General features: G+C 41.3%; 1 protein-coding gene across 3 annotated transcripts; it reads right to left on the bottom strand.

The window, feature by feature from the left end:
* Positions 1-25: 25 nt before the first annotated feature.
* LOC132860104 (homer protein homolog 1) lies at positions 26-27,956 on the bottom strand. Of its 3 annotated transcripts, XM_060891179.1 has the most exons (10): positions 27,850-27,920; positions 27,420-27,645; positions 12,703-12,859; positions 11,136-11,267; positions 10,947-11,039; positions 8,191-8,327; positions 6,064-6,226; positions 4,110-4,220; positions 3,520-3,600; positions 26-2,560 (listed from the first exon to the last, which is right to left on the bottom strand). In XM_060891179.1, exons 2-10 carry the CDS (start codon positions 27,422-27,424, stop codon positions 2,366-2,368), a joined length of 1,074 nt encoding a protein of 357 aa, XP_060747162.1. In that variant the 5' UTR covers positions 27,425-27,645; positions 27,850-27,920; the 3' UTR covers positions 26-2,365. The 3 variants fall into 3 exon arrangements, with proteins under 3 accessions (XP_060747162.1, XP_060747161.1, XP_060747163.1); XM_060891178.1 differs by having other exon boundaries at positions 27,420-27,956; XM_060891180.1 differs by having other exon boundaries at positions 6,064-6,223; positions 27,420-27,956.
* Between the last annotated feature and the right edge of the window lie 38 nt (positions 27,957-27,994).

Raw genomic sequence — 27,994 nt, 5'->3', positions numbered from 1 at the left:
ATTGCTTAATAATACACATTGTATATTGAATATAGACTTTTATTATTTTATTTTACTATAAATACCTTTGTGGTACAATTGTGTTTAAGCATGTGGTGTAATCAACATCTAAAATTATTATTCAACCCCCTTCCATAGAATAATTCATTATCAACAGCTCAATAATAATAATAATAATAATAATAATAATAATAATAATAATAATAATAATAATAATAATTAAAAAACAACCCACATCCCCGGTCGAAGCCTTCCGTAAAATACAAGCCCTTAAAGTGTGTTTTTCAGGTTTCTGCTTACTGTCGATGAGACGGTCCTTATATTGTACATAATCACAGATTTTTTGGCAAAAAGAAAGTCCACCAAAGTACCTTTAGCTACCGATGATGCTTTTTTTTCATACCAAAGGCAACTGGAGAAATTTCATCTGTACAGGAAAACATCGATTGCCACAAAAACAAAAGAAGAAAAAAAAAAGAAAAGAAAAACTTTCTTCAAAGATACACCTGCTTGGAATAGGTGACGGTGTTATCGTGTACCTTTTAAATACTTAAATAGCTTAAAAATATTGCCAGATTTGATTTCCACATAATAAAAAGACAGCCATAATATGTTTTTGCCTCGCACGATAAAAAAAAGAAAAAGAAAAATTCAAAAAAGGTGAAAAAAAAAAATAATAAAACCACTTTCTGAAAATTAATGAAGCGTTTCTGAATATTTCTCTGAACACAATAAAATTATCGTAAATCATAAGGTCAAAAGAATTTGATCAATTCAAGTCTATCGCTGCAAAAATAAATACATAAATAATAATAATAATAATAATAATAATAATAATAATAATAATAATAATAATAATAATAATAATAATAAAAAAGTTTACTCAGGTCAGTTTACACATTTGCACAAGTGCACTATAAATCAGTAATATTTATATGTTAGAAAAATGTGTAGAAATGAAAGACTGCTTCAAAGTCACTGCAAAGTGTTCCATTTGTGTGTGTGTGTGTGTGTGTGTGTGTGTGTTTCCATCATAACGTCTCATTCGAATAAGAGGGAAGTAGAATACCTGAAAGTGAGACGTTTGTGGATTTTTTTCCTTTTGTATTGCTCTGATAGTGGAAGGATGGTTTTTCTGCTCGAGTTAAATCCACAAACGCGACGTGTCGACTCGTCAGGTTCTGGAGGTACCACAAAGTGGGTGCTTGACAAGATATACAAGGACCTTGAATATTCAACATCTGGGAATATTCAATCTCCTTTGCTGATGGTGGCAGATTTGTTATAAATAATGGAAAAGAATAAAAAATAAATTCAGATATTTGTCGATTTGTTCGTGTCTCTGATTGTGTAATCGTAATCCACAATTCTCACTTAGTCACTCGACTTTCTAAAGACACCCGTTGAAGAAAAAATTCCAGGTCCAGTTGTGGTGGAGGAAAACAGCTTGAACTCTGATGGGGGTTTAGAAATCCTCGTTACAGCAACGATCCAGTGAGTCAATAATACCCTTTAGAGTTAAAGCCAATACAATAACATACAATGTAGTGTACAGGGTGAGTTTCAGTCCTCACTATGAGATGTTATAATGTGAATTTTTAGAGCAATCCTGCAATTTAAGAAAGTGGAGAGTCAATAATCTATAGAATTGATATAGCGTACGGTCCAGCGGCCCCTTCTGTGAGGTGTAGCTTTGTAAAATTGCACTCCAACACATTTCAGCCACTGGAAAAAGTAGACACTGTGTTCTCAAAAAATCTTCTACGATGCTTTTATTAATCTATCTAAAAACAGCATAAAGGGAGTAGATTTAATTCAGATTACTTGTTACAAATCAAGATCCTTTAGTTCGAGAGTATTTAAAATGGTCCTAATCAATGCTGCTCTTCATGAGCATGGGGCAGTGTGATTCTCACCCCAGTAGGCCTCTAATAATACTTGTTGCAGTTCCCGCTATTGACCACTAGGGGCAGTGATAACTCTCACATCTAACATCTAGAAACATGGATGTTGGACAAAAGATCTCACCGAGACACAGTGACGGCCGTCTCAGTGTGAAAAGCTCCCCGGTGTGATGGTACAAAATAATTGGAGATGCCCTTTTTATATGTGTAATGTTCTTTTAAAAAAGCAGGTCAAAACCTCCCTAATGTGTGTGTGTGTGAGTGTGTGTGTGTGTGTGTGTGCAGGCACCAGGTTGTGGAAGTGCACCTGTGTGAGAACATGTATATTTTTATCCATCTGTCTGTTTGCATGCATGTTTAATGAAGTTTGCTGTGCTGGCATGAATGTGTGTGTGAGTGTGTGTGTGTGTGTGTGTGTGTATGTATTTCCTCCACCAGAGGGCAGTGTGCTCCTGCAGACTCTAGCTGCTTCCTCCGTCGATCAGTTTGGCCAGGTTGTCTCTCAGCTCAGTCAGCTCGAAGATCTTGCCGTCGAGCAGCTCGAGAAGCGAACGCAGGTTTCTGCGAAAAGTCTCCTGTTCCGTTTGACTGCTTTCAACACGCTTCTCCAGCTCAGCTAGCTGAGCTTCCAGATCTGTCGTCCTTGTCTCCGTTTCCTTAGAACACACACGAGTTGTATTCAGTCACAATGAGTAATGTTTACTTTATCACAGCATTTCTTTAAACTACACGCCTGGAGGAGAGCGAAGTGTTCTCTAACAATCCTCTTCTCCTTCTTCTTAAAATTGTCCCAATCAATGCTGCTCTTTCATGAGCATGGGGTAGCTTGATACATCCCCCCATGCCGCCACCACTACCAGCACCACCAATGGGCCTCTATTAGCACTTGCAGTTTCCATTATTGACCACTAGGGGCAGTGATAACTCACTCACTCACTCACTCATTTTCTACCGCTTATCCGAACTACCTCGGGTCACGGGGAGTTGCGTCATCGTCATGCGTCATCGGGTATCAAGGCAGGATACACCCTGGACGGAGTGCCAACCCATCGCAGGGCACACACACACACTCTCATTCACTCACGCAATCACACACTACGGACAATTTTCCAGAGATGCCAATCAACCTACCATGCATGTCTTTGGACCGGGGGAGGAAACCGGAGTACCCAGAGGAAACCCCCGAGGCACGGGGAGAACATGCAAACTCCACACACACAAGGCAGAGACGGGAATCGAACCCCCAACCCTGGAGGTGTGAGGCGAACGTGCTAACCGCAGTGATAACTCTAGGGAGCTAAAGCAGTCTGCCCCCTGACTGTGGACTGCGGTGGAACATCAGGAGTTTCTTTGGTTACTCAAATGCATGGAGTTGTGGAGTGAGTGATGACTTTAGGGAGATTAATATACGTTAATTCGTCAGCTCGACACGCCTGGAGACGAGCGCTAAGCCGAGATACGGTTTGACTCGTGTGTGAGAGGGAATTCAGACAGAAAGGCTTATTATATGCTTTTAAGATTGTAAGACATGTTTAAGACACATAAATATTTCGCATTTCGCGTCATGTTTCATGGCTTTATCACAGCTGAAAATAGATGGCACAACTGAACACACCTGAAGTTTCTGAGTGGCCGTGTCTTTCTGTGTCTGCAAATCGTTGGCTTTCTCAACCTCTGCTTTTAGTCGTTCCAGCTCCTGTAACCACGAGAGCATAAGATGCTACCATATACTGTAGCATATGGTACATTTACACACAATCGTACACTGTACCTGTCTTAATTCTGAAATATTCTATTCATCCAAGCGGTGATGAGCGCTCGAATCTGATTGGTCGGAAAGTACCGATGGTAATGTCTATGCGTTGCTCTGTAGTGTAGCTAAAATGACATCAAATCAAACACTAGGATGTAACTCTAAACGGATAAAACGTACATTATATCTGTTTACAGTTCCATTGATGTGTTGTAGAATGTCCACAAAACAAGTTCCTGGTTATCGTTTACTTTGAGTTGATTCTTTAGCAGCGTCTTAGACAAAAACCAACCGATAGTGCGTCAATAAAATCCTGTGATTTGGAGATGCACTACAGTCAGAGCTGCAGTTATACAAAACTAATCAACACCTTCTGCCCAATCAGACTTGAGAATTTAACACCGCAGTGGTCTAATGATGGTTAGCTTCAGGTGGACGAGACTCCATCATACCTCCTCCTTGGCCTTCAGCGCTGCCTCCAGCTCCTCTATCGTCTGGTTCAGTTCTGTTTTCTGGTTTTTGATCCCTGTTGTCTGCCCACTGACACACTCCAGTTCTGTCACCTGGAAAACACACACACACACACACACACACGATAATTTACACTTAGACAAACCACTTGTCCTTTCTCCTTCTGCCTCAATGTCACTCAGAGAGCCCATCATGCTGACTGAAGGGAATTAAGATTTTCTTTATATCTATCATTAATTTTCACTTCAACTCCTGCCTCTAAAAATTGATCATCCATAAATAAAGCGCACGACTCTCACCAGACAGATCGTTACCCATCTGCAGTCCTGTTACTGCCACGTGCAAAAGAAATCTCACCAAGTGAAAATATCATGAACGTAAGTAAAAACCTATAAGAATATAGGATCAACCTTTAAAAAGATTCTACTTTGGCTTTAAATCAGAAAAAAATGTCTAGTTAGGGAAGTCTTTTTTTTCTAAAGATTAGGTCTCTAACAGGGCACGGTGGCTTAGTGGTTAGCACGTTCGCCTCACACCTCCAGGATCGGGGTTCGATTCCCACCTCCTCCTTGTTTGCATGTTCTCCCCGTGCCTCGGGGGTTTCCTCCGGGTACTCCGGTTTCCTCCCCCGGTCCAAAGACATGCATGGTAGGTTGATTGGCATCTCTGGAAAATTGTCCGTAGTGTGTGATTGCGTGAGTGAATGAGAGTGTGTGTGTGTGCCCTGTGATGGGTTGGCACTCCGTCCAGGGTGTATCCTGCCTTGATGCCCGATGACGCCTGAGATAGGCACAGGCTCCCCGTGACCCGAGGTAGTTCGGATAAGCGGTAGAAAATGAGAGAGATAGAGAGGTCTCTAACAGTGAGGAGGGTTTGACACCTGAATAAGCCCCGCCCATAGTCCAGATGCTCCGCCCCAAGAAGTCTGTTTTCCAGTAGTTTTTTTTTTCCCAGTGACTCCATGTGCTTAAGGCAACAATGTAATCCACTGATTTTTTTTTTTAAATCATGCTTTACATATCTTCCAGGTTAATTCTACAAGGCAGGAATACCATAAAATCTGACTATTGCACCTTTAATATCTTATATTTGGTTTATTATAATCTCTCTCACTCACTCACTCATCTTCTACCGCTTATCCGAACTACCTCGGGTCACGGGGAGCCTGTGCCTATCTCAGGCGTCATCAGGCATCAAGGCAGGATACACCCTGGATGGAGTGCCAACCCATCACAGGGCACACACACACACACACTCTCATTCACTCACACAATCACACACTACGGACAATTTCCAGAGATGCCAATCAACCTACCATGCATGTCTTTGGACCGGGGGAGGAAACCGGAGTATCCGGAGGAAACCCCCGAGGCACGGGGAGAACATGCAAACTCCACACACACAAGGTGGAGGCGGGAATCGAACCCCCAACCCTGGAGGTGTGAGGTGAACGTTCTAACCACTAAGCCACCGTGCCCCCCATATAAACATAAAACACTAGCACTTAAATTTTTTCATTGCTCAGATATGAGTTGTTTTAAAAAATAATTTTGGTTCAAAACTCCTAGAAAAACCGCAGAGACGCGAACGACGATTATTTTATACAAATTTGTCCGCTTTATCGACGTTGTAACATTCAGTAATCTGTAAAATCGAATCTATGCTAAGGACAAGGAATCGTTTACCTCTGAACTGTAATACGTCTAATGTTTAAGTACTAGACATTAATGAATTAGTAAAAAATAATCTCACATTAATTAATTAATAAAAATAATCTCGCTCCCAACATTCTTATTTGCGTTAATAAACGATCTGTTAGCGTAACCCGGTGTGACAAAAGCAGCAGGACGTTACAGTTTATGCTACAGTTGAGTCACTGTATATACACACACACACATATATATATATATATATATATTCCTTGTGCTGTCTCACCCTTTTGTGCAGTCTCTCTGCCTCCTCTTGATAAGCAGCTAGCTGCTGTTTCCACTGTTTAACGTTGGCTGTAGACTCCAGAAGGGCTGCTGTTAGCTTAGCGTTGTTGCTCTTCAGCGCCGCCAGTTCGGCCTCCCAGTGCTTATTCATGTTAGTCGAGCTGCTGGAAGGGAAAAAAAACAGGAGTTTCGTTAAACGTTTTACAGATTTGCCACCGAACTGTCGCGATACACTTTCGATTGCCGAGACTCTTTATTGCGGATGCAGTTTTGTCTAAAAGCTGAACGGTGGCTTAACAGCACTGACGGTAACGTGTTGAAGTTCACACGAGCTCTAGGTGTTCTAGAAGAACACTGAAATCACAGCCATCACGCTGAGCTCTGTATGTGTGAGGTTGTGAAAAAAAAAAATAAAAAATCTGAATAGCTTCCCTGAAAGCCAGAGAGAGAGAAAAAGAATGAAAATACTTTATGGTGCAAGAATCTAACCGTAAATGAATCTACATAAATGTTATTCTTCACGTTAATGTCCTTAAGAGAGAAATCGTTTGCATGTGCGTGTGTATATATGGATATAAATAAGAATACATTTTTGTGCTCTCCAGGTGGGAGGGGCATATTCGATCTTCCCTGTCAATCACATCGACATTAACCAATAATATGCAATCTGTAAGGTGAAGTATGCAGAAGAGTGTGGATTGAGCTTTACTCTGAGGAGGTTCCGCAGCCCTGTGATGCAGCATGAGCAGCAGTTGGCTGGAGAAGATGCACTTGGCTGGCTTAGCATCTCAGAGTAAACACAATGATTCCCTTTTGATAGGGAAGAGTTTTAAATGTTATAAAATGTGATATATTTCATTCATTTTCTACCGCTTATCCGAACTACCTCGGGTCACGGGGAGCCTGTGCCTATCTCAGGCGTCATCGGGCATCAAGGCAGGATACACACTGGACGGAGTGCCAACCCATCACAGGGCACACACACACACTCTCATTCACTCACACACTCACACACTACGGACAATTTTCCAGAGATGCCAATCAACCTACCATGCATGTCTTTGGACCGGGGGAGGAAACCGGAGTACCCGGAGGAAACCCCCGAGGCACGGGGAGAACATGCAAACTCCACACACACAAGGTGGAGGCGGGAATCGAACCCCCAAACCCTGGAGGTGTGAGGCGAACGTGCTAACCACTAAGCCACCGTGCCCCCAAGTGATATATTTAAAAACGATTAAATCATAAAGATTTCCTGTGTTATTTTGACTTATGCGGTGTGGAGTGAAGCAGCGCCGTGAGATCCGAGGATTTTCTTTGGTTACTGTGGCAACAAGCTTTATCACAACCTCCGTTATTGAAGTTATTCTATTTAGGGGTCCAAGCACCAACATCAGCTCAGAACTCATGTGTCTTATCGAATTCTGTGAATCTGTGGATTTTATTTTAAAGTTCACTGACTGCAAAAAACGGTCTGAGATCCAAAAACACAGCGGAAGCCTCTTTAACAATCAAAATCGCAAACATTAAACGTTCCTTTGGCCGTAATCTTACACTTGCAGCTCCCAAACACCGATTATACTATACCCATAAACGCTCATGTATCTCTAGCCTTGTTACATGATTGTACTGTAGTTCTCCAGGTTCTAACTCTACTTCCTTGTTCTCTGTGTTTTCAGTCTTACGTGGCGTCTGAGCATACGGTGTTATATAGTGTTCGGACTGTATGATGATGTAATTGATAGAAAAGACCGAATCCAGACGACATGCAAGTCTCTTTACTACGATCTTAACGGTTCTTGAAAAACCTTTAAGCACTAAAACAGCTCTTTAAGTCTGACTGTGATGATTTAAGTGCATTTGTATCCATATTTAATGCGGGTCTGACACAGGGGGTTAATTTACAGCTTTACTGAACCCCATGGACCTGAGCAGCATGTCAATAATGCATGATGGCATGAACCCTGCCAGTTTGAAGTGAAACATTACAGCTTTTTTTTTTTTCCTATGCAGGAAAGAGCTCGACAGTTCTGTACTATCACTGGAGACGTTGTCCTGGATGAGGAAGATGAGGGATTTAGATTATTTGGAGAAATTATGTTAGTTCCTCTCGGACCCTAGAACTCACCTGTGTGGGAAGGGCACCGCGTTGGTCTCGGCTCTCGGCTCAGAGTTCTGAGAGGCGTCGGGTGGGATCCGCTCGTCGTCCGTCCCGTTGATGCTCTCGGGGGTCAAAGGTGATTGCAGGTCACCTGTAGCTGATTCCTGTCAGGATATAAAATAACAACATAATTGGATTTAGATCCTGGTATATTTCCTCTTGATGATCTGTAGCGACTGAGTTGCTGAGAACTGAGATTTGTCCGAACGCTCGGATTCACCCGTGGTGTTTATCTGCAGAAACAGATGGACAAGATGCATGAGGAATGATGAGGGGTGTCTGTGAAAATCTTTAGAGTTGACCGTTAATCGTCAAAGAGCCGAGATGAGGGTTAATGTATGAACCCAACGTTCACACCAGCACGTGAAATGTCTCGTGCGTCGCTTGTCCCTTGTAGCGGTGTAGCGACTGACTCTGAGTTTATTGCACTGTCCAGCGTTGATTACGTCATACAGTAGCAGCTACGTATAACCTCACGTTCTATTAGTTATATGGTGAATTCAGAATGTCAGAAAGTGAAATACTGTCGAATTAGAAATAACGGAAATCTTCTCAAATTTGCTCACTAACTGTTTGCTCTCAGTTTTCCCTCCCTCATAGTTGTAAATGTTTGACCTCACAAAACATTTTTTCAGAAAAGCGGTTTTTAAAAGTGAAAGCTTGGTAAAGATCAGTGGAGCTTGGTGGAGATCAGTGGAGCTTGGTGGAGATCAGTGGAGCTTGGTGGAGATCAGTGGAGCTTGGTTTAGATCAGTGGAGCTTGGTGGATATCAGTGGAGCTTGGTGGAGATCAGTGGAGCTTGGTGGATATCAGTGGAGCTTGGTTTAGATCAGTGGAGCTTGGTGGATATCAGTGGAGCTTGGTGGAGATCAGAGGAGTTTGCTGGAGATCAGTGGAGCTTGGTGGATATCAGTGGAGCTTGGTTTAGATCAGTGGAGCTTACTGGAGATAAGTGGAGTTTGCTGGAGATCTGTGGAGCTTGGTGATCAGTGGCACTTGCTGGATATCAGTGAAGCTTGCTGGAGATCATTGGAGCTTGGGGATCAGTGGAGCTTGGTGAAGATCAGTGGAGCTTGGTGATCAGTGGAGCTTGGTGGATATCAGTGGAGCTTGGTGGATATCAGTGGAGCTTGGTGGAGATAAGTGGAGCTTGCTGGATATCAGTGGAGCTTGGTGAAGATCAGTGAAGCTTGCTGGAGATCATCTACAATTTTTTTTTTATTTTCAGGCTATTCTTGAGGTACACAATTCCAATCCCTTCAATATCAAGATGATTTTATCTTCAGCTGACAGAAACATGCTTTTGAGACGTATTCACTTGTAATCACAATCATGACTTTCAAACTTATTTCAGTCGTAATGCCAGCGGTGTGTTGACTCTGCCCACGTATCTTACATGTTTAAGGAAAAAAGAACTTTCACGTTTTCTCATTTAAAATTCATGGCTTTCTGTAGGCCTTGTTTTTGCATTCGCACACACACGAAACTTCATCACGAGCCCAAGGAACACTTTGAGTCACCTCAAAGCACTAAGCATTTTTACTTAAATAACATTAAACAGAAAATCAATTTTTATTGTTATAAACATTAACATTGTTAGAAACACTTTGTTATATTCATTCATTCATTAATTTTCTACCGCTTATCCGAACTACCTCGGGTCACGGGGAGGCATCAAGGCAGGATACACCCTGGACGGAGTGCCAACCCATCGCAGGGCACACACACACACACACTCTCATTCACTCACACAATCACACACTACGGACAATTTTCCAGAGATGCCAATCAACCTACCATGCATGTCTTTGGACCGGGGGAGGAAACCGGAGTACCCGGAGGAAACCCCCGAGGCACGGGGAGAACATGCAAACTCCACACACACAAGGCGGAGGCGGGAATCGAACCCCCAACCCTGGAGGTGTGAGGCGAACGTGCTAACCACTAAGCCACCGTGCCCCCACTTCGTTATATACTATACATAATTTTTTCTGCTATAAGTCTGATTAGTGTTCAATAACAGAAAATGATTCTTATCTTCATTTTTCTGTTAGTGTTTTAAAGGTAGATGCCTGTTGTTAGTGGTTTAAGGCTGTTACAGACTCGTGCTTACCTTCTTCGTGGAAATAGTCAAGTCCCGTTTGTGCTTGAATTGAATAAGGGGACACTGTTAGAGGGGTGTTAGGTACAAAACAAGCGTTTAATTAAAACGCAGAGACTCAAGACAAGACACGGTTAAAACAGCTGCGCCAAATATTTTTAGTGTTTGAGGTTAATCTGACAAGCGAGATGGAAGACTGTGGGTTTATTTTACGCTAGACACGACTTGCTGGAGGACGGAAGGAGACGATAGACGGGGTTGGTTTAACGATGCTGGGATTTGGCATGGAAGTAGGTAACGGTTTATTAGAGAACCTCTTTACTGGTGTTAAACACATGCGGAAGGTTTGGTTCTGATGTTAAATGGTGGATGTTATAGCATGTGTGGAGGATCCTGAGTGATCCGGATGTTCTGAGCGCTCGGATGGAGGTGGTGGGTTCGGCAGGGAGGACGGAGGTGTTCAGGGACCGGCGCGTGGACGCCGAGCTTACCTTGGATGACACCAATGCCAGTTTGCGCTTGGAAGAATGTTAGAGGTCAAATGAAAGAAGGAATCAAAACTGTTTAAAGAGAGGTGTTGAAGCTAGGTGTGTGTGTGTGTGTGTGTGTTCAGAGATTTACCTGTGAGGGCGTGCTGGTCAGCTCCATCTTCTCCTGAGATTTCTCCTTTGCTAACCGTGCAGCTTCCTTAAACTCTGCAAATTTTTCTGCGAACTGGAAAAAAAACCCCAAAGTGATATTTAGAGAAAAGACAAAGTTCATCACCCAGGACTAAACTGAACATGAAGATGTGTTTTTTTTCTGTCTCACTTTGCTTAGGTGGCTCTCGGACGAGAAGCCCAGGCCGTAGACGGTGTTGGCTCTGCTGTCTGCCCACTGGCCGAATTTCTGCGAGGTCTTAGTGAACGTCATGTTGGGGGTGATGGTGCTGTTGATGATGGCCTGAGGAGAAGAAAACAACAGCAGCACAAATTGTTACACCAACACACATTTACATTTATTAACGACATTACAGTCAGGTTCCGTTCTTCTGAGAATGTGTGTGTGTGTGTGTGTGTGTGTGTTTAAGAGTGTTAAAATGTCGCCACATGGTTATTAGAGAATCTCCTACAGCCTGAGCTGTTAATTGAAAAAAGGTCTCTTGAGACGAGAATTGTATTCATCAGGAAATACACGGCTGCAGTGTTTTAATCGTGTGTGTGTGTGTGTGTGTGTGTGTGTGTGAGAGAGAGAGAGAGAGAGAGAGAGAGAGAGAGACAGAGATGAAAATTGCACAAAGGCATAAATTACATTATAACACATAACTGTGGAGAAGTTTCCTGGGGAAATAGGTCTCTCCGATATCTGTGTGTGTGTGTGTGTGTGTGTGTGTGTGTGTGTGTATGTGTGTGTGTTGCTCAGAGGCTATGGTGGCATCCCAATTGATTAGACAACAGAAAGGCGTCATCAATAAGGTGAAAATGTCTATGGAACTATTGACTGTGTGTGTGTTTGTGTGTGTGTGTGTGTGTGTAAGAGAGAAAGAAAGCGAGAGAGTGTGTTAGTGGAGTAGGTTTTGTATAATAAGCTGGTGTTGCTGCCCATTTTTTTTCTGCATTTTCCAGCTGTGAATATTGCACACACACAAACACACACACATACACACGCACACACACACACACACACACACACACTCAAGCTCGTATATAGCCACTTTTAGGCAGCTCGGATTTTCTGTAAGAGCTTGATTATACACTCATGAGAGGGCGATGGTTGTGCTATGAATGCTTGTGTGTGTGTTTGTGTGTGTATGTGTGTGTGTGTATGTGTGTGTGCACGTGTCTGTTATGCAACCATGCTTTCCAAAAAAATCTTCTCCTCTTATCCCGGTGTGGAGTCCAAAATAACTTCCATGCCACCCCCATAGAGGTCTCTAGTGTGTGTGTGTGTGTGTACTTATATGAGTGAGGCATAATGGAGGCGAGCTTCAGATGCTGCTGCTTTCCTACACTGTGGACAGTATGGAGCTGTACAGTAAGAAATACCGTAACTAAGTTCTGGTACTGGATTTGGTTCTGGTTCTTGCTCGAGAATAAACAGAACCATACGGGGACCTTGTGTTTGAGAAACAACGATTAGCTGTAAATCTGCAAAAAAAAACAAACAAACTTAAAGCTACGTTCCACAATCCCACACTACAGTATGACACAATGCATCGAGCTCCACTCCGGTCCCATCCCCTGCCTCGTCCCTCCACCCTGCTGCTGTTTATTTCTCTATAACAGCATGTCCTCAGATGACTCAGTTCTTCCTTTGTGCCTCCAGGAGTAGTTCAAATCCACGACTAGCGAACGCTTTCCGTCGTTCCTCCATTTCTTTTTAACATAAAGGCTCTGACCTTGGATCCGTCCAGGCTGATGATGCGGTAGACGTTGCGAGTGCTGTCGTAGAAGTAGGACACGGTGACGGCGTGCTTGCTGGTAGGGACCCAGTTCTTTTTGGTGTTGGGGTCGATCTGGAAGACGTGGGCTCTGGTGCTGAAGATGGGCTGCTCTCTGTTGAGGGAGAGGAAATTGTTAACTGGGTGTTTCGCAAGAGCCAAAAAAAATATGAATGAATTTCCCCTGAAATTTGCTCTTGTCTTTATCACGTCTCACTCCACAGTGGTGTTATAATGAAGCTCATATGAAAGTAGACACTCAGGACCTTAAGAATTTGTAGTGGTTCATCACACTTTCCCTACAATACTGACTTGACTCCTGACTCATTCATTCATTCATCTTCTACCGCTTATCCGAACTACGTCGGGCCACGGGGAGCCTGTGCCTATCTCAGGCATCATCGGGCATCAAGGCAGGATACACCCTGGACGGAGTGCCAACCCATCGCAGGGCACACACACACTCACATTCACTCACGGTATGGGGAGAACCCCTGAGGCACGGGGAGAACATGCAAACTCCACACACACAAGGTGGAGGCGGGAATCAAACCCCGATCCTGGAGGTGTGAGGCGAACGTGCTAACCACTAAGACACCGTGCCCTCCTGACTCCTGACGCCTGACTCCTGACGCCTGACTCCTGACTCATTTTATGTAAAATAATTAGTTTGACTGTAATCAGGATGTTAGATGGATCAGGATGCTGTTCTGTATGATAGGAAATCAAATCTTTTCATTCTAGCCAAATTCATCTAATTTATAAGTCAGTTTCCAGATTTTTTAATAGTTTCAAGTGTAATATTTTTCTTGCCGTGTCTTAAAAAGAGGGAATATCTAAAAAAAGGTACATCAAGAAATGTTTGCTTGCTAAGTTTTTTTGCAGCAGCAGCATGTGTGTGTGTGTGTGTGTTTGTGTGTGTGTGTGTTTGTGAACGGCAGCCGTGTCGCTCTGCATGAAGCGGAAACGCTGGGCTTGTCATCGAGCTCTGTGCCAACATGGCAGTCTGAACTGACCGATTCAGTGATCTGAGCAGAAAGTGAGCATGTGACACGACATGCAGTGAACATCAAGATCTCCGATAACAATTTATACACAACCTCAAAAGATCATCTGCTTAAGAACTGAGTAAAAAAAAAAAAAATACAGTGTTAAAACAAGTACATCATTTTCCTCCTCCTTGGTGTGTGTGTGTGTGTGAGAAAGAGAGAGAGTGTGTGTGTGTTTGTGTGAGAGAGTGTGTTTGTTTGTGTGTGTGTGAGAGAGAGTGTGTGTGCGTGTGTGTGTCTGAGTGAGTGAGTGAGTGAGTGAGTGAGTGTGTGTGTGAGTGAGTGTGCGTGTGTGTGCGTGCGAGTGTGTGTGAGTGTGTGTGTGAGTGCAAGTGTGTGTGAGTGTGTGTGTGTGTGAGAGTGTGTGTGTGTGTGTGAGTGAGTGAGTGAGTGTGTGTGTGTGTGTGTGAGTGTGTGTGTGTGTGTGAGTGTGTGTGTGTGTGTGAGTGAGTGAGTGTGTGTGTGTGAGTGAGTGTGTGTGTGGGTGTGTGTGTGAGTGTGTGTGAGTGAGTGAGTGTGTGTGTGAGTGTGTGTGTGAGTGAGTGAGTGTGTGTGTGTGAGTGTGTGTGTGTGAGTGAGTGTGTGTGTGTGTGTATGTGAGTGTGTTAGATTGTGTGTGTGTGTGAGTGTCTGTGTGTGTGTGAGTGTGTGTGTGAGTGTGTGTGTGTGTGTAAGTGTGTGTGAGTGTGTGTGTATGTGTTTGTGTGTGTGTATGTGTGTGTGTGTGTGAGTGAGTGTGTGTGAGTGAGCGTGTGTGAGTGTGTGTGTGAGTGTCTGTGTGTAAGTGTGTGTGTGTGTGTGTGTGTGTGTGTGTGTATGTGTATGTGTGTGGTTTCATTTATTCAGGATTACTGAGTCAGTCAGTTACAGTCTTCCTGGGGTACTAAACTAAATCCAGTTAGGATGAATTTAAAACACAACACACTACAGAGAGTGCAGTTAAAGGTAAATAATCAGTGACAGCATCCTGGGATCAGGAGCCATTACTGTAATTATTAGGTTTAAAGAGAACTTTTACAGAGAACTGATGGTTCCCAACATCTATGAAGTTAATAAGACACAAAGAAAAGTGTCTTACTGCAGAATATGAACGATGGATGTGTTTGTTTTAATATATAATGACTGGTATGGAGGATTAGAGCGCAAGATGTTTGCACTTCTGGGGTTGGGGTTCTATTCCCACCTCTGACCCGTATCTATAGAGTCTACATGTTCTCCCTGTGCTATAGGTTTCCTCTGGATCTCCAGTTTCCTCTCCCAGTCCAAAGACGTGTTGTAGGATGTGGTAGACTAGTGGTTAATGTGTTGCATTACCAATTGGAAGGGTGTGAGTTCAATTCCCAGGTCCACCAAGCTGCCACTGCTGGGCCCCTGAGCAAGGTCCTTAACCCTCAGGTGCTCAGTTGTATAAAGGTGTCTGCTACATGCTGGAAATGGAAATGCAGGCTGATTGGCAGCTCTGAATTTTCTGTGTGTTTGTGTCCTGAATTATTTTTAAAAAAACAAGCCAGGACCCTAACTGCGTATACACATGTGTTTGAAAAATCCTCACACACACACACACACACACACACACACACACACTCATGGTTCATTAGGCCCTTCACTTCTTTCGGCACTTTGCAATAAAAAAATGGCATCAAAGCAAGTCATGGAAATGAAATTAATATTGTCTCTAATAATAAAAAGTGATTTATGACACTCGCTAAAGAACAGCGAAGGATAGAAAAAACATTTCACACACACACACGCGTACACACACAAAAACACAAACACACATCATGAATAGATTTTAAATGTGTTTGTGTGTGTGTGGAAATCTTTTTTTTCCTAAGAGGAAGTAAAAGGAAAAAGAAGTTAATTCCACATACCAGCGGCTGTATATAAAAAAGCCACACACACTCACGCACACACACACGCACGCACGCACACACACACGGTAAAGATTTTCAATTAGGAATAAATGATATGCATGCAGTGTGTGTGTGTGTTTGTTTGTGTGTGTGTCTTTTTTTTCCTTTTCCTCTTCAATTTCAAGCAGGTATCAGATTTATGTATGAACCAAAGAAATTTTATGCGATTCTTGTCTGCTTGATTACTCCAATCCGTTATCTGACATCTTTTACAGGACCTCAGTGAAAACAAGCCTTTTGGACTTCATTGTATTTTTATCCTCTGTGCTTTTTAATGCACTAACAGAGTCTTATACGTCTTTAAGATCACAGGGCCGAGCGATGAACTGGAAATTCCGTCACGCACTAACCAATAAAACATGTATTAAATGTCTCCCAGCTCAGTGAATGACTTCTCATTAGCAATAACTCCATTACAGATGATTAAACGAATTACTGCATAATTAATGAACACACACTCGTGCTAGGTAAAAGGTTTGAAAAGAGACACCAGCGTAACACGCTCAATATTATCTACGCCGAAGGGAAACGTCTAGCGGCTCGTCTTCCTCACGCACGCGCTGACCTACATGAAGCGAGGCTGTAGAAGTGTTTGCGAAGGTTTGCGGCGTGATTGATGGCGCCGTTATGCAAATCCGTTCCGTCTGACACGTTTCCGCTTCAGAGACAAACGCTTTGTCTGATGTGCTGTAATGAAAACGTTGCACCACAGAAGGTTTTGTTGTTGGGATGAAAGCGACACTGCTTTTATTAAAACCTGGTGTAACGGAGAGACGAGTCAGTCACTCTTCATCCTCCTTGTCTGACTTCCTGTCATTTTCTTTATGCCGGAAAATCAAAAAATATCAGGATCGAGGATCCTGGAAAAGATTTGTTGTTGCACCTTTTTTTTTTTTATGATCGTGACGTATGTTATACTCACTCTCTCACTCACTCATTTTCTACCGCTTATCCAAACTACCTCGGGTCACGGGGAGCCTGTGCCTATCTCAGGCGTCATCGGGCATCAAGGCAGGATACACCCTGGACGGAGTGCCAACCCATCACAGGGCACACACACACACACACACACTCATTCACTCACACATTCACACACTACGGACAATTTTCCAGAGATGCCAATCAACCTACCATGCATGTCTTTGGACCGGGGGAGGAAACCGGAGTACCCGGAGGAAACCCCCGAGGCACGGGGAGAACATGCAAACTCCACACACACAAGGCGGAGGCAGGAATCGAACCCCCAACCCTGGAGGTGTGAGGCGAACGTGCTAACCACTAAGCCACCGTGACACCCCACCCCCCCACCCTATATTTCTATAGGAAAATATATCTATAATGGAGTGATATAGTGAAGCTGACCGAAACGTCCGAAACCGTCTTACGATTTAATCAAAAAACAATTTTCATCCTTTTTTTTTTTTTGTATACTTTTATAGTTAAATTTAACAACAGCTTCTCTTGAAGACAAAACAACACAGAAACCAGAAAGTCCTAAAGTCTTAGAGCACCGACAATTAATCAACAGTTCTGACCAATCAGAAGAAAGAATTTAAAATCATTTTGAATGTCCTTGTCAAAATATCGTTGATATGGTGTCGTTTTACGGCACAACCGCAACCCGGATAAAGCTTCGATCACCTGAAACGGAACGAAAGCAAAATCATAAGATGTCCTGATGGCAATTTCATGCAAAGCAAAACAACCGCTTCCTACTTCCTGCATTTAAAAACAAAAGGTCAGAGCGGAGCTACGTCCTCGTTCTCCAAAGTCCTTCAGCCGATTCTGTCGGTTTCTCTATATAAAAGTCTGGTGTGTGGTTGTTCTGCTGTGGATCTGCTTCTGTATCTCTGTGTCGCTGCCGTATCCCTGTAGGGGCACTTAAGGGAATGGAGATAACATCACAGCCTGAAAGGAAGGCAAGGAATAAAGCACAGCAGACAAAGTGAGAGTGACAGCGACAAAAAGTGGTACCTAAAGAACTTTTGTCGAGCAGGAACCTCAGGGGCGTGTTTTAGGTTTCTTCTCAGAGCTGTTTGGAAGATGTTTAATTGTTTGCCTGGCTTCAGCACGATGTAAACAAAAATGTTTAATGATTTGTTCTGCCCTGATGTGGGCAAAATGATCAGGATGTTGTTTTCTGTCATGCAGAATATAGAAGGATAGACAGGAAGTAGTATTACTATTAGCAGAATAATGTTATTTGCTGAATCAGACATGATTAAAGACTGTGAGACTGTTTTCTAGGACAGAGTCACGATGGTCTCTCTCTCTCTCTCTCTCTCTCTCTCTCTCACACACACACACGCACACACTCCCTCTCTTTCTCACTTCTGCTCTCTCAAGGGTACAAGTCCTCCTGTTAATTAAGCGAACAAAATGGAAATCTGCCAGCTGTTATTTAACCTCAAGAATCCATTCATCAAACAGTGGCTGGTTGCCACTAAGTGTTTAAAATAATGGGTGAATTTAAAAAAAAAAAACACAACAGGCTCAAAAGTTTGAAGCTTACACACACATAAAGGCTGAAATAAAAAAGAACGAATTTTCATTGATACAAATGCTTCGTTAAGAGCTCGAATTAAATTCGGCTTCAATGTCTATGTCCAAACGATTCTGTTCCCAGTTCACTAAAACAATTTAACTACATCAGCGATAATGTCGTAGTTGATAAAATTTGATAGTAAGAAATAAAAAGACATAGGACTTAAAAATAAGCTTGTTGTGACCCAAAGGCTATTTTTCAATAGCATGATGTCCTTTTTGTTCTTCTAATAGAGCAGCAACACCAAGGGTTTTTTTTTAGCTTGCAGCTTTTATTTATTTACGGGTGCGTTTCTTTTTGTCCACGAAACAACCTCTTGTTACGACTCGCATGCAACAAGATGGAATACGTTTGGTATTCACTGCACCGTGACATGCTATAAGCATCAGGAAAAATCATTTGCCAGCTTTCTGGTGTTCAATTTGGCCCGTGGCTCTGGAACAGTGCCCTGTTTAGCATAAGTGTTGGTGCACCACTGGGTAAACAGAGCACTGCCAGATGGTGAAGCCACAATGAATTTTCCATTTAGTGTCAATCCACATAAAATAATCAGTAACTGTTTAATCATGGATGTAACTCAACTTTAAGTGCTGTCGAGCAAAGAAACGGGAAAATATCCACAAACGTTACAGCTAAACCTCAAACTATAGCATCGACAAAACCAAGAAGACGCGATTTCAACACTGTACAGTACGTGACATAAATTCATAAAGGTTCTTGTTATTCCTTCTCCACTGCACCTTAGTCAATTCATCAGCTTATTATCAAGGCCTTAATCAGCTGAGTAAGGTGTGTTTTAAACCAAGAGAAACTGGAGAAATGAAGCCTGAAAACCTGAAATCCAACTGTTTTGGAAATTTTACACAGATAATCGCTCGACGTCGAATCTGAGCGCAAATTTTCCATTATAACACAGTTTTAAAGATAAACAAGTTTCGAGAACACTCAACATTCAAGCAACTAATACGCAGGCAAAACAACTAAAAAAAACTGGCAGACGAAACGTTTATTTATTTATTTGTTTGTTTGTTTGTTTATTTATTCATTTATTCGTATTGGACAAAAACTTTGCCTCGTAAAATATGTTCGATTTTATCGCTGCAAGTCGCCAGTCTCCGTACTTCGAAATTACTACTGCTGGTTGCCATAGTGACAATGTTTAGCATCGGGTGGTACAACTAGCGTTCCACTTGACAACAAATCAGTTTTCTTGCTGCTACAACAACACCTTCTGACTGTGGAGGTTTGTATATAAAATTCAGCAGCGGATATCTGCATCATGATACGAGATGAAGGAGGAGAAACAGTTTGCGCTCTACTGTCTTCACTCCTGTTGGTTGTCGCCGCACAACTTTTCTCAACTTTGTCACGTTGCCGACGTGGACACACCCACGTCTAATCGAAAATAAACTCGCATGGTCACAGAGAAACATGGGTGTCTGCAATACTGTATTAAACTCCAACACAGATATGTAGAAACACTAAACCTGTTCTACGGATGTGACTTTTAACAACAAAAGAGACTTATATAATAAATAATTCTTTCTAAGCTTTCTAAGAGATTCTTCTTGTCTGTATGCATGTGGGGAAAGAAACAAAGAATGCCTTGATCCATAATTTATTCCTCCAAATGTTACTGAACCGCTCATGATCCATAAGACTTGTGGGAGTCATTAGGAAGTCATTAGATTGCACTACACGATAACAGACAAGGTACTGTGTTACTGTATAAGGAGTCATTTTAGAGGATGACGAATGAACCGTGGAGAAAACACTTAACCAATCCTTGTGATCTTATACAGTATCCTACCATAACAAACTGCTTGAGCATACGTTCAAACTTCTTATAATAATTTTAACCCTTTAACATAACATTCTTCCCAATCTCCAGATCTACGGATGAACGCTCGTCATTTTCGATCCTTTTGACGGTCAATGCTGAAGAACCAGCTACACAACAAAAATGACCTACAAACATCCCTCAGTAAGCATTCCATGATCGAGCGTATACTGTAAATAAACCAGGAACCATCGAAACATCACAAACTCAGCAGCACTTTTATAACTTGCGGTTATGCAAACCTTTTAAACCCATAGCATCATTTGGACCAACTTCAACCATTGCTGACGTAAACCCTTTTACTCTACACAGATGATCTAATATCCCCAAGGAACTTGTACAGGAACATTCAAGAACCGACAGTCCTGAAGGCAAAAAATGGACTCTATGCATTATTAAGTAAGTTGTTAATATTTATAATATATTATATTTTTTTTGCAGTTTATCCTCATTCTCTCTCTCTCTCTCTCTCTCTCTCTCTCTCACACACACACACACACACACACATCACTGAGCTCTTGATTAACTTGATCGGCAAAAAGCAGCTCTCATTGTGTGAACAAATGTGTGTGCAGACTCACAATGATCTCACTGGACCAACTCATTGTGTGCCCAGGGAATGTGTGTGTGTGTGTGTGTGTGTGTGTGTGTGTGCACACTGAATGTAGTTCTTAATCTGTTATACAATAGGCAGTATGCAGGACACACAACAAGTGATTAAGGGTCTGGGTCACTTTTTGCAAAACAAATCGGTACCTTATTGTATCAGCAGTTCTCTTTCTCTCTCTCTCTCTCTCTTTCTCTCTCTCTCTCTCTCTCTCTCTCTCTCTCTCTCTGCACTGTCCACTAATCATCTCTTTATTAGCATGTCCTTTAGTGTAGCTCTGGGGCATTGAGACTAATAGCCATTAGTTTAGCATCATGAGGGCACACTGCTGTCATATACAATCATTAAACCTTTTGTGGCATGTGATGCTACAGGACAATAATCCATGAGTGTGTGGCGTTATGCAGACTGATGTCTGTTTTATGTAACATTAAGAATGACGTTTCTGTTTGTAGTTACATTAATGTTGTGTAACTCCATGTCATGTACATCAGCAGACTGTCAGTATACCTCTCTCTCTCACACACACACACACACACACACACACAAGGTGTTAAACACCAGACACAGGCTTAGGGTGAAGGTGAGAGAGCGTCCATCTGCTCACAGTGCAGACCAAATTCAACAAAATCCTTCTTCAACTCTACATTCACTCAGTGACTTTCACTGTGATCCCTGAGCTGAACACCACTACACACTGCTACACACTGCTACACACTGCTACACACTGTTACACACTGCTACACACTGTTACAGACTGCAACACACTGTTAAACACTGTTACAGACTTCAACACGTGTGTTGCAGTGTGTAGCAGTGTGTAACAGTGTTATATAGTGTGTAACAGTGTGCTGTTACACACTATATAACACTGTTACACACTGCTACACACTGCAACACCCTGTTACACACTATATAACACTGTTACACACTGCTACACACTGCAACACACTGTTACACACTGCTACAGAATGCAACACACTGTTACACACTGCTACAGACCACAACACACTAATACACACCTCTACACACTGTTAAACACTGCTACACAATGTCACTATCACTATACTGCTACACATTGTTAAACACCACTACACACTGTTAAACACTGCTACACATTGTCATATACTGCTACAAACTTCAACACACTGTTACACACTGCTACAGACCGCAACACACTGCTACACACTGTTACACACCACTACACACTGTTAAACACTGCTACACACTGTCATATACTACAACATACTTTTATACACCACTACACACTCTCATATACTGCTCCACACTGTTAAACAATGCTACACACTGTCATATACTACTACACAGTTTTACACACCACTACACACTGTCATATACTGCTACACACTGTTATACACTGCTACACACTGTCATATACTACTAAACACTTTTACACACCACTACACATTGTCATTGTTAAATACTGCCTTACATTTTTACACAAAACTACACACTGTTATACACTATTGCACACTACTTTACACTACACACTAGTACACACGTACACATTGCAATGCTCTGCTTCACACTGCTACACATGCTATAGACTGCTATTACACACAGCTACACACTGTTAAGCCCTACTAGACACAGCTACGCATTTGTACAGTCTATTGCTCACTGCTTTACACTACTACACATTTGTGTGTGTAAGTGTGTGTGTGTTGTGATGTTGCAAGTCATCAGAGAACATCCAGTAACACTAGGATACAAAGTGGAAATCATAATAAATGTCTCTCCTCATACGTAAAAATCGGTTTCATGCAAATGAAATATTATTCAATATGAAATATACAAAGTGTTAGAAGTGTGTAAGAGTTGCATAACTGGGTTATGTAATTTACTAAGAGCTCCAACATGCACACACCTGATCCTACACGCAAGGATGGGAAACCAGGCATGAAAAAAAAACAGCGAAAGAAGTTTCTAGATTCTTCTAGAAGGAGCAGGGAGCGTGTTATCACATGAAACCACTGGAACATTGCACCAGACCAACCGGCTGCCTGTCTGGGCTTTATCAGACTCAGAAACTAAAGTAAATATAATAGAAAAATTACAAATAAATATATATATTACAGCTAAAAGTATAGGTGCTGTACAATGGATGAATGTCTGATCTTATTGAAACACACACCCTTTACATTCCTGTCGGTCTGAACAGTAAAAAAAAAAGTGGAACTGCACCAGTTCTGTTCACCGGCGGTTCCATAGAAGTGTCACTTTATTACACATCTCATTCTCTGTGCTCTGTAGGTCAGAATAAGGAACGTATTAGTGTTAGAGGAAAGTATTCACCAGTGCGATGGTGTGATAAAGCACAGTTACTCTTAAAATCCTGAAGTTGTTTATTTCCTGATCGCGTGTCCTGCTGTGTTATGGTCGGCTTATACTTCAGCAATACTACGTTAGCTATTCCATTTTATTTATTTATACTTTTTATCTGGTTCATTGCACATAAACTGTTATAACACGGATCAAATATTGGTGCAATTCAAATATTACGTTTTGGAATTGAGTTTTCTTTTGCTAAAAACATACTTTCAAGAAGTAGAGAACAGAAAACGTTCCCTTAAAAGTATTTATGTACCCTGGTTAGCTAAGTTAGCATTAACATTCTTCGCTAACTTAAGATTTAGCCGCTAGCACTGTAAGCAAGCAATTTTACAGAAATTTTACAGAAATATGTTCTCTTGTTCTTGACATTTGTTTGTTTGTATGTTATGTATGTAAGGGCATCTGGCAATTTAGTCGATGTCTAAATTTGGATGTTTTCCTGATTCATCAGATGCAAAATCACACTTTAGCGGCATTTGACGCCGAACAGGTAGCACCTTTATTTTATTTAGTACGGAGCATGTGATTGTGCGCAAATGTCTTTTTATACCTCATTTACTCTCACAAAGTGTGACTGCTGTTTACATCCTGCTGTAGTTGATAAAAATATCGACCCAACTCTCTTGCTCATCTCTACACACACATCCTTGAGCTGTTCCTGATTTTAGACGATGAAACCCTGCTTTTCTGCTTTCACCACTGCCTTTTCTTCATCGTGTAGTGGCCCAATCTATGCTCAGAATTCCAGAGCGGAGCAATTTTACTCATTATATAATGCTTAGCAGTGTCAGCTCCCGATGCCATGCTGCGACCCGGCCCTGAAAAGCGACATATGTCAGATACAGACACTATTTTTGGACTGGCCAAGTGCCCTGAGGCTCTGCTGGACTTCTGTACGGGTCAAACAAATGCCTTTTCATTGGCTTGATCTTTATTTACTTGTAGAGGGTTTAGCAAAGAAAACAGAATCCATCACATCAAGATTCTGATTGACAAGACCTTTAAATAAGTTACCAATCGACTCTAAGTACAGAGGTCTCAAAAAGCCTTGTGATATTTTCTCAGCCTTGTTATCTCCAGAAGTTATTTTTCTTGTGGTCTCGAGAAGGCCTCAGAAGTGGCTTGTGTTCAAGATTACACAAGCACACAGACACATATTTAGCTACATGGATAGCTACAGGCTCTAAAATCACTCCCTATGTGCCAAAGCCTGAGTTTGCGATTTGAGTTCAAAAGTCATGTCAATATTTACATGGAAAATGTTCTCGGTATTCAGAGTCGGGTTTCGCGGTTGTTTGCGGTTGTTCACGCGTCACAGATCACACCGCTGAGGTGGCTTGTTTTTTCTTGAGAAATGTCAGAGACATGTTTTTACCATCTTTTACACATGCGCATTCCTTTCATTCTGAAAAAAAAATTTCAGGGGATTTTAAGGGGACGATACTTTTAATTATTTAATAGTGTCATATTTGATGTGTTTTGTATCTGTGGTCTGAATACTGATGTACAATTATGTTACACCAAAATATAATTTTACTTGCAGCAGCACTGCACAATTTTTAGACATTTTTTGCTAGATTTTGTTAAATAACTAATAAAACGTGAAATTCCGAGACTATCGTTTTGCTTAGCAGTAAGCCTTATTACACACACACACACACACGAGAGATATGTACAGTATGCCTGCCCTGTCTTAAATGTGCAAATTTCATCCTATTTAATTTCCTTAAAACAACAGATAACGCCTGAGTAAGATAATAGTACGGCTCTATTTGTTCATGTGTATGCAAAGAGGTGAATCAGCTCTGCAAGCCAAGCGAGCAAGAAACACTGCCATGTCTCCTTTTTTAAAGCTATTTCGTTTCAATCTGACCGTATCTGAGCTGCCACGGCTTTAAGCACCTCTCTGGTCGTTCGAGTCCATGCGAATGTGAAACAAGCTGCCACCGTCTATGACCTTTTCCTTAATGCAGCCAGTTTGCTTCACATTATCAGCTTATGCACCGTGTCCATGTGCAGCATTCTCTGCAGTAGCTATCCGGGTGTAATTCATCACTTTTTCTCAGGCACATAGCAAAAAGCATCACAACAAACTCACTGACCTTCTACAGAATCTGTTTTTTAAAAGAATTCAAATGTAAGTATGATATATAAACGATGATTGATTTCTCTAGACAAAAAAAAAGCAAAAAATAACTAAAAGAACACAGACAGAATTTATGTAATCCAGCTGAGCAAATATGAGACTGTAATACAGTCCTGTAACACAGGACTCAGGAAATCCAACAGTACTGGTGTCAGGTTGGGGAAAGAAGGTTTATTAAACCCCAGAGGCGTTAATTCAATTTTGGCTTATTAACTTAAAAAAGAGAGGCTGTGTGTTTACAGCTGCTACAAAACAAGTGAAAACACGAACTAACTTGTCTTGTAGACGTCGTACAACATTAAACGTATTAATAAATGGATAAAAAAAGTCTATTGTACGGTAATGAACAAACGTTTAAATTGTCGGCAATGTGCTGTGGAGTAAGAGAGGAGTAAAACACTTCAGGTTGTGTTGCTTGGGGAAAATAATCATCTTCTCAGTGCGAACAGTAACTCCGCCTCTTCACGCCAGCTTGTTGTTAATTATTTGGCTTCCTTTTGATTCCTATCTTAATAGTGAAATTGGCTTTACATATGACACGGGTATATTTTTACACTCATAAGTGTGTAAAATACACTACTGAAATGGCCATGTATAACTATCTGACACAGGACCCCCTCCTTCTGTTCAGTGGCACATTTTCAGGAATCCTGATCAGGGTCATGGCAGATCAAAGGAACGTAGGAACGTAGGGCGCAAGCCAGAAGTACACTCTGGGACTCTCAGGGCAATGTACACACACACACATTAATACCTAGCTGCAACTTAGTAAAGCAAGTCCACATACTGGCATGATTTGGGTGGTGGGATGAAACTTGAGAACCTGCAGGAAACTCACAGACACAAGGAGAACAACAGGATGCACAGCCAGTAACCCGAGCTCAGGATCGAAGCTGGGACTGTTATGTACACTCAAAAAACATCTAGAATAGTTCTTAAAAATACATTCGTCATTTAGAAGTGTTTGACATATGAATGATTCCTGCCCATGTTAACGAAGCTCCGCCACCGTAAGCAATGTAAATCCAATCTGAAATACAGATGTGTTTTCCACACCCGAAAGTCAGTTCTCCAAACAGTGACTCAAGGCCACGACTTAATCCAGTGATGTTGTTTTTCTAGTTCTAGATAAATATCAGTTTATTCAATTAAACAATAAAAATATTTTAAATTGCACCTTTAAGCATGAGTGCATTTGGCTAAATTTCAGATGAAATTTTATGGCAAATTTCAGCTGCCAGACCGTAGGCTAGCTAGCGAGCTGCCAACGATTTGTACATTTGTACACCTTTATATTGCAAGTCAGAAGTTATATCCTTGAAACTTATATCGTTTGTCATGTCTGCTGATAATGTCAATAGCTTTAATACAGTAACCATTTGTGTAGAATTTTCTGAGGCAAACACACATGAGGATGAGGATGAGGATGTGTGTTAACTAAATATCCACAATCCGGCTGTCCAATCAAATTAGTGCACTTGATGTATAATGGATAACACTGGACTTTACTGTGAACAAAAAGCCACGCCCCCAAATGCACGGCTTTTGTTTGCATCCGGGTACTTTTCGGCTACTAGTTGATAAATGGCACAAATTCATCATTCTGCAGTGATGTGATTTAGGACGCACCCTCAAAACCGCTCAGATTGAACATGTAAACCTTTTCTCACCTGGTTTAAAGGACTCAGAAAAATATATAATAATAAAAATACTACTACTACTACTAGTACTACTACTACTAATAATAAATAATAATAATAATAATAATATAAAAAATAATAATAACAACAATAATAAAAATACTACTACTACTACTACTAAAAAAATAATAATATAAAAAATCATAATAATAAAAATACTACTACTACTACTACTACTAATAATAATAATAATAATAAAAATACTACCACTACTACTAGTACTACTACTACTACTAATAAATAATAATAATAATAATAATAATATAAAAATAATAATAACAACAATAATAAAAATACTACTACTACTAAAAAAATAATAATATAAAAAATAATAATAATAAAAATACTACTACTACTACTAGTACTACTACTACTACTACTACTACTACTAATAATAATAATAATAATAATAATAATAATAATAATGACAATGATTATAATAATAATCTGCCAAATGCTGTAAATGTAATAATAATAATAAATAAATAAATAAATAAACACAGAGGTATCTAGTACGCACCCCATTGTGTCAGACTGAGCTGGAAGCAGCTGGTTGTTGTAGTTTGTCGGCTGTCCGTTTGCGTGTCTTTCACTCCGACATGACACGCAAAGCACCGCAAAACTCCGAGAGGCTTTTGATCTTCACCGCTAATCCGTCCAGACGTGTGAGAGCATGATGGCGAGAGAAAGCGAGCTCTCTTTCGCAATGTGCATTCTCACCGCTCTACTGTCAGCCAGCACACAATCTATATAATATAATATAATATAATATAACAGTAGTAATAAAATACCCCTCTGAGATCAGATGAAGAAGGCCAGCATTAATGCCCGTTTGCGACGGCTGCCTTTTACTCCTCTTTATCTCCAAACGCCACTATAAATATGACCAGTGTTCACATCCACACTGTTATTACACGCAGTCCATCCTGGACAAGGATAAATAAATATACCTTTGGATGCTCATTCATCCATTTACACTATTGTCGAGGTGCCCTGTGTTCGCCTCGTTGCCTGGTTACAGCTCTCCGGTGGAGAAAAAAACCCCAAGCAGCGCATATTAGTGATTCACTCGACTGAGTCGATTCTTTCGAAGTG

This window comes from Tachysurus vachellii, chromosome 17, assembly GCF_030014155.1.
Source record: "Tachysurus vachellii isolate PV-2020 chromosome 17, HZAU_Pvac_v1, whole genome shotgun sequence".
NCBI lineage: Eukaryota > Metazoa > Chordata > Actinopteri > Siluriformes > Bagridae > Tachysurus > Tachysurus vachellii.
This window is presented reverse-complemented; position numbering and strand designations above follow the sequence as displayed.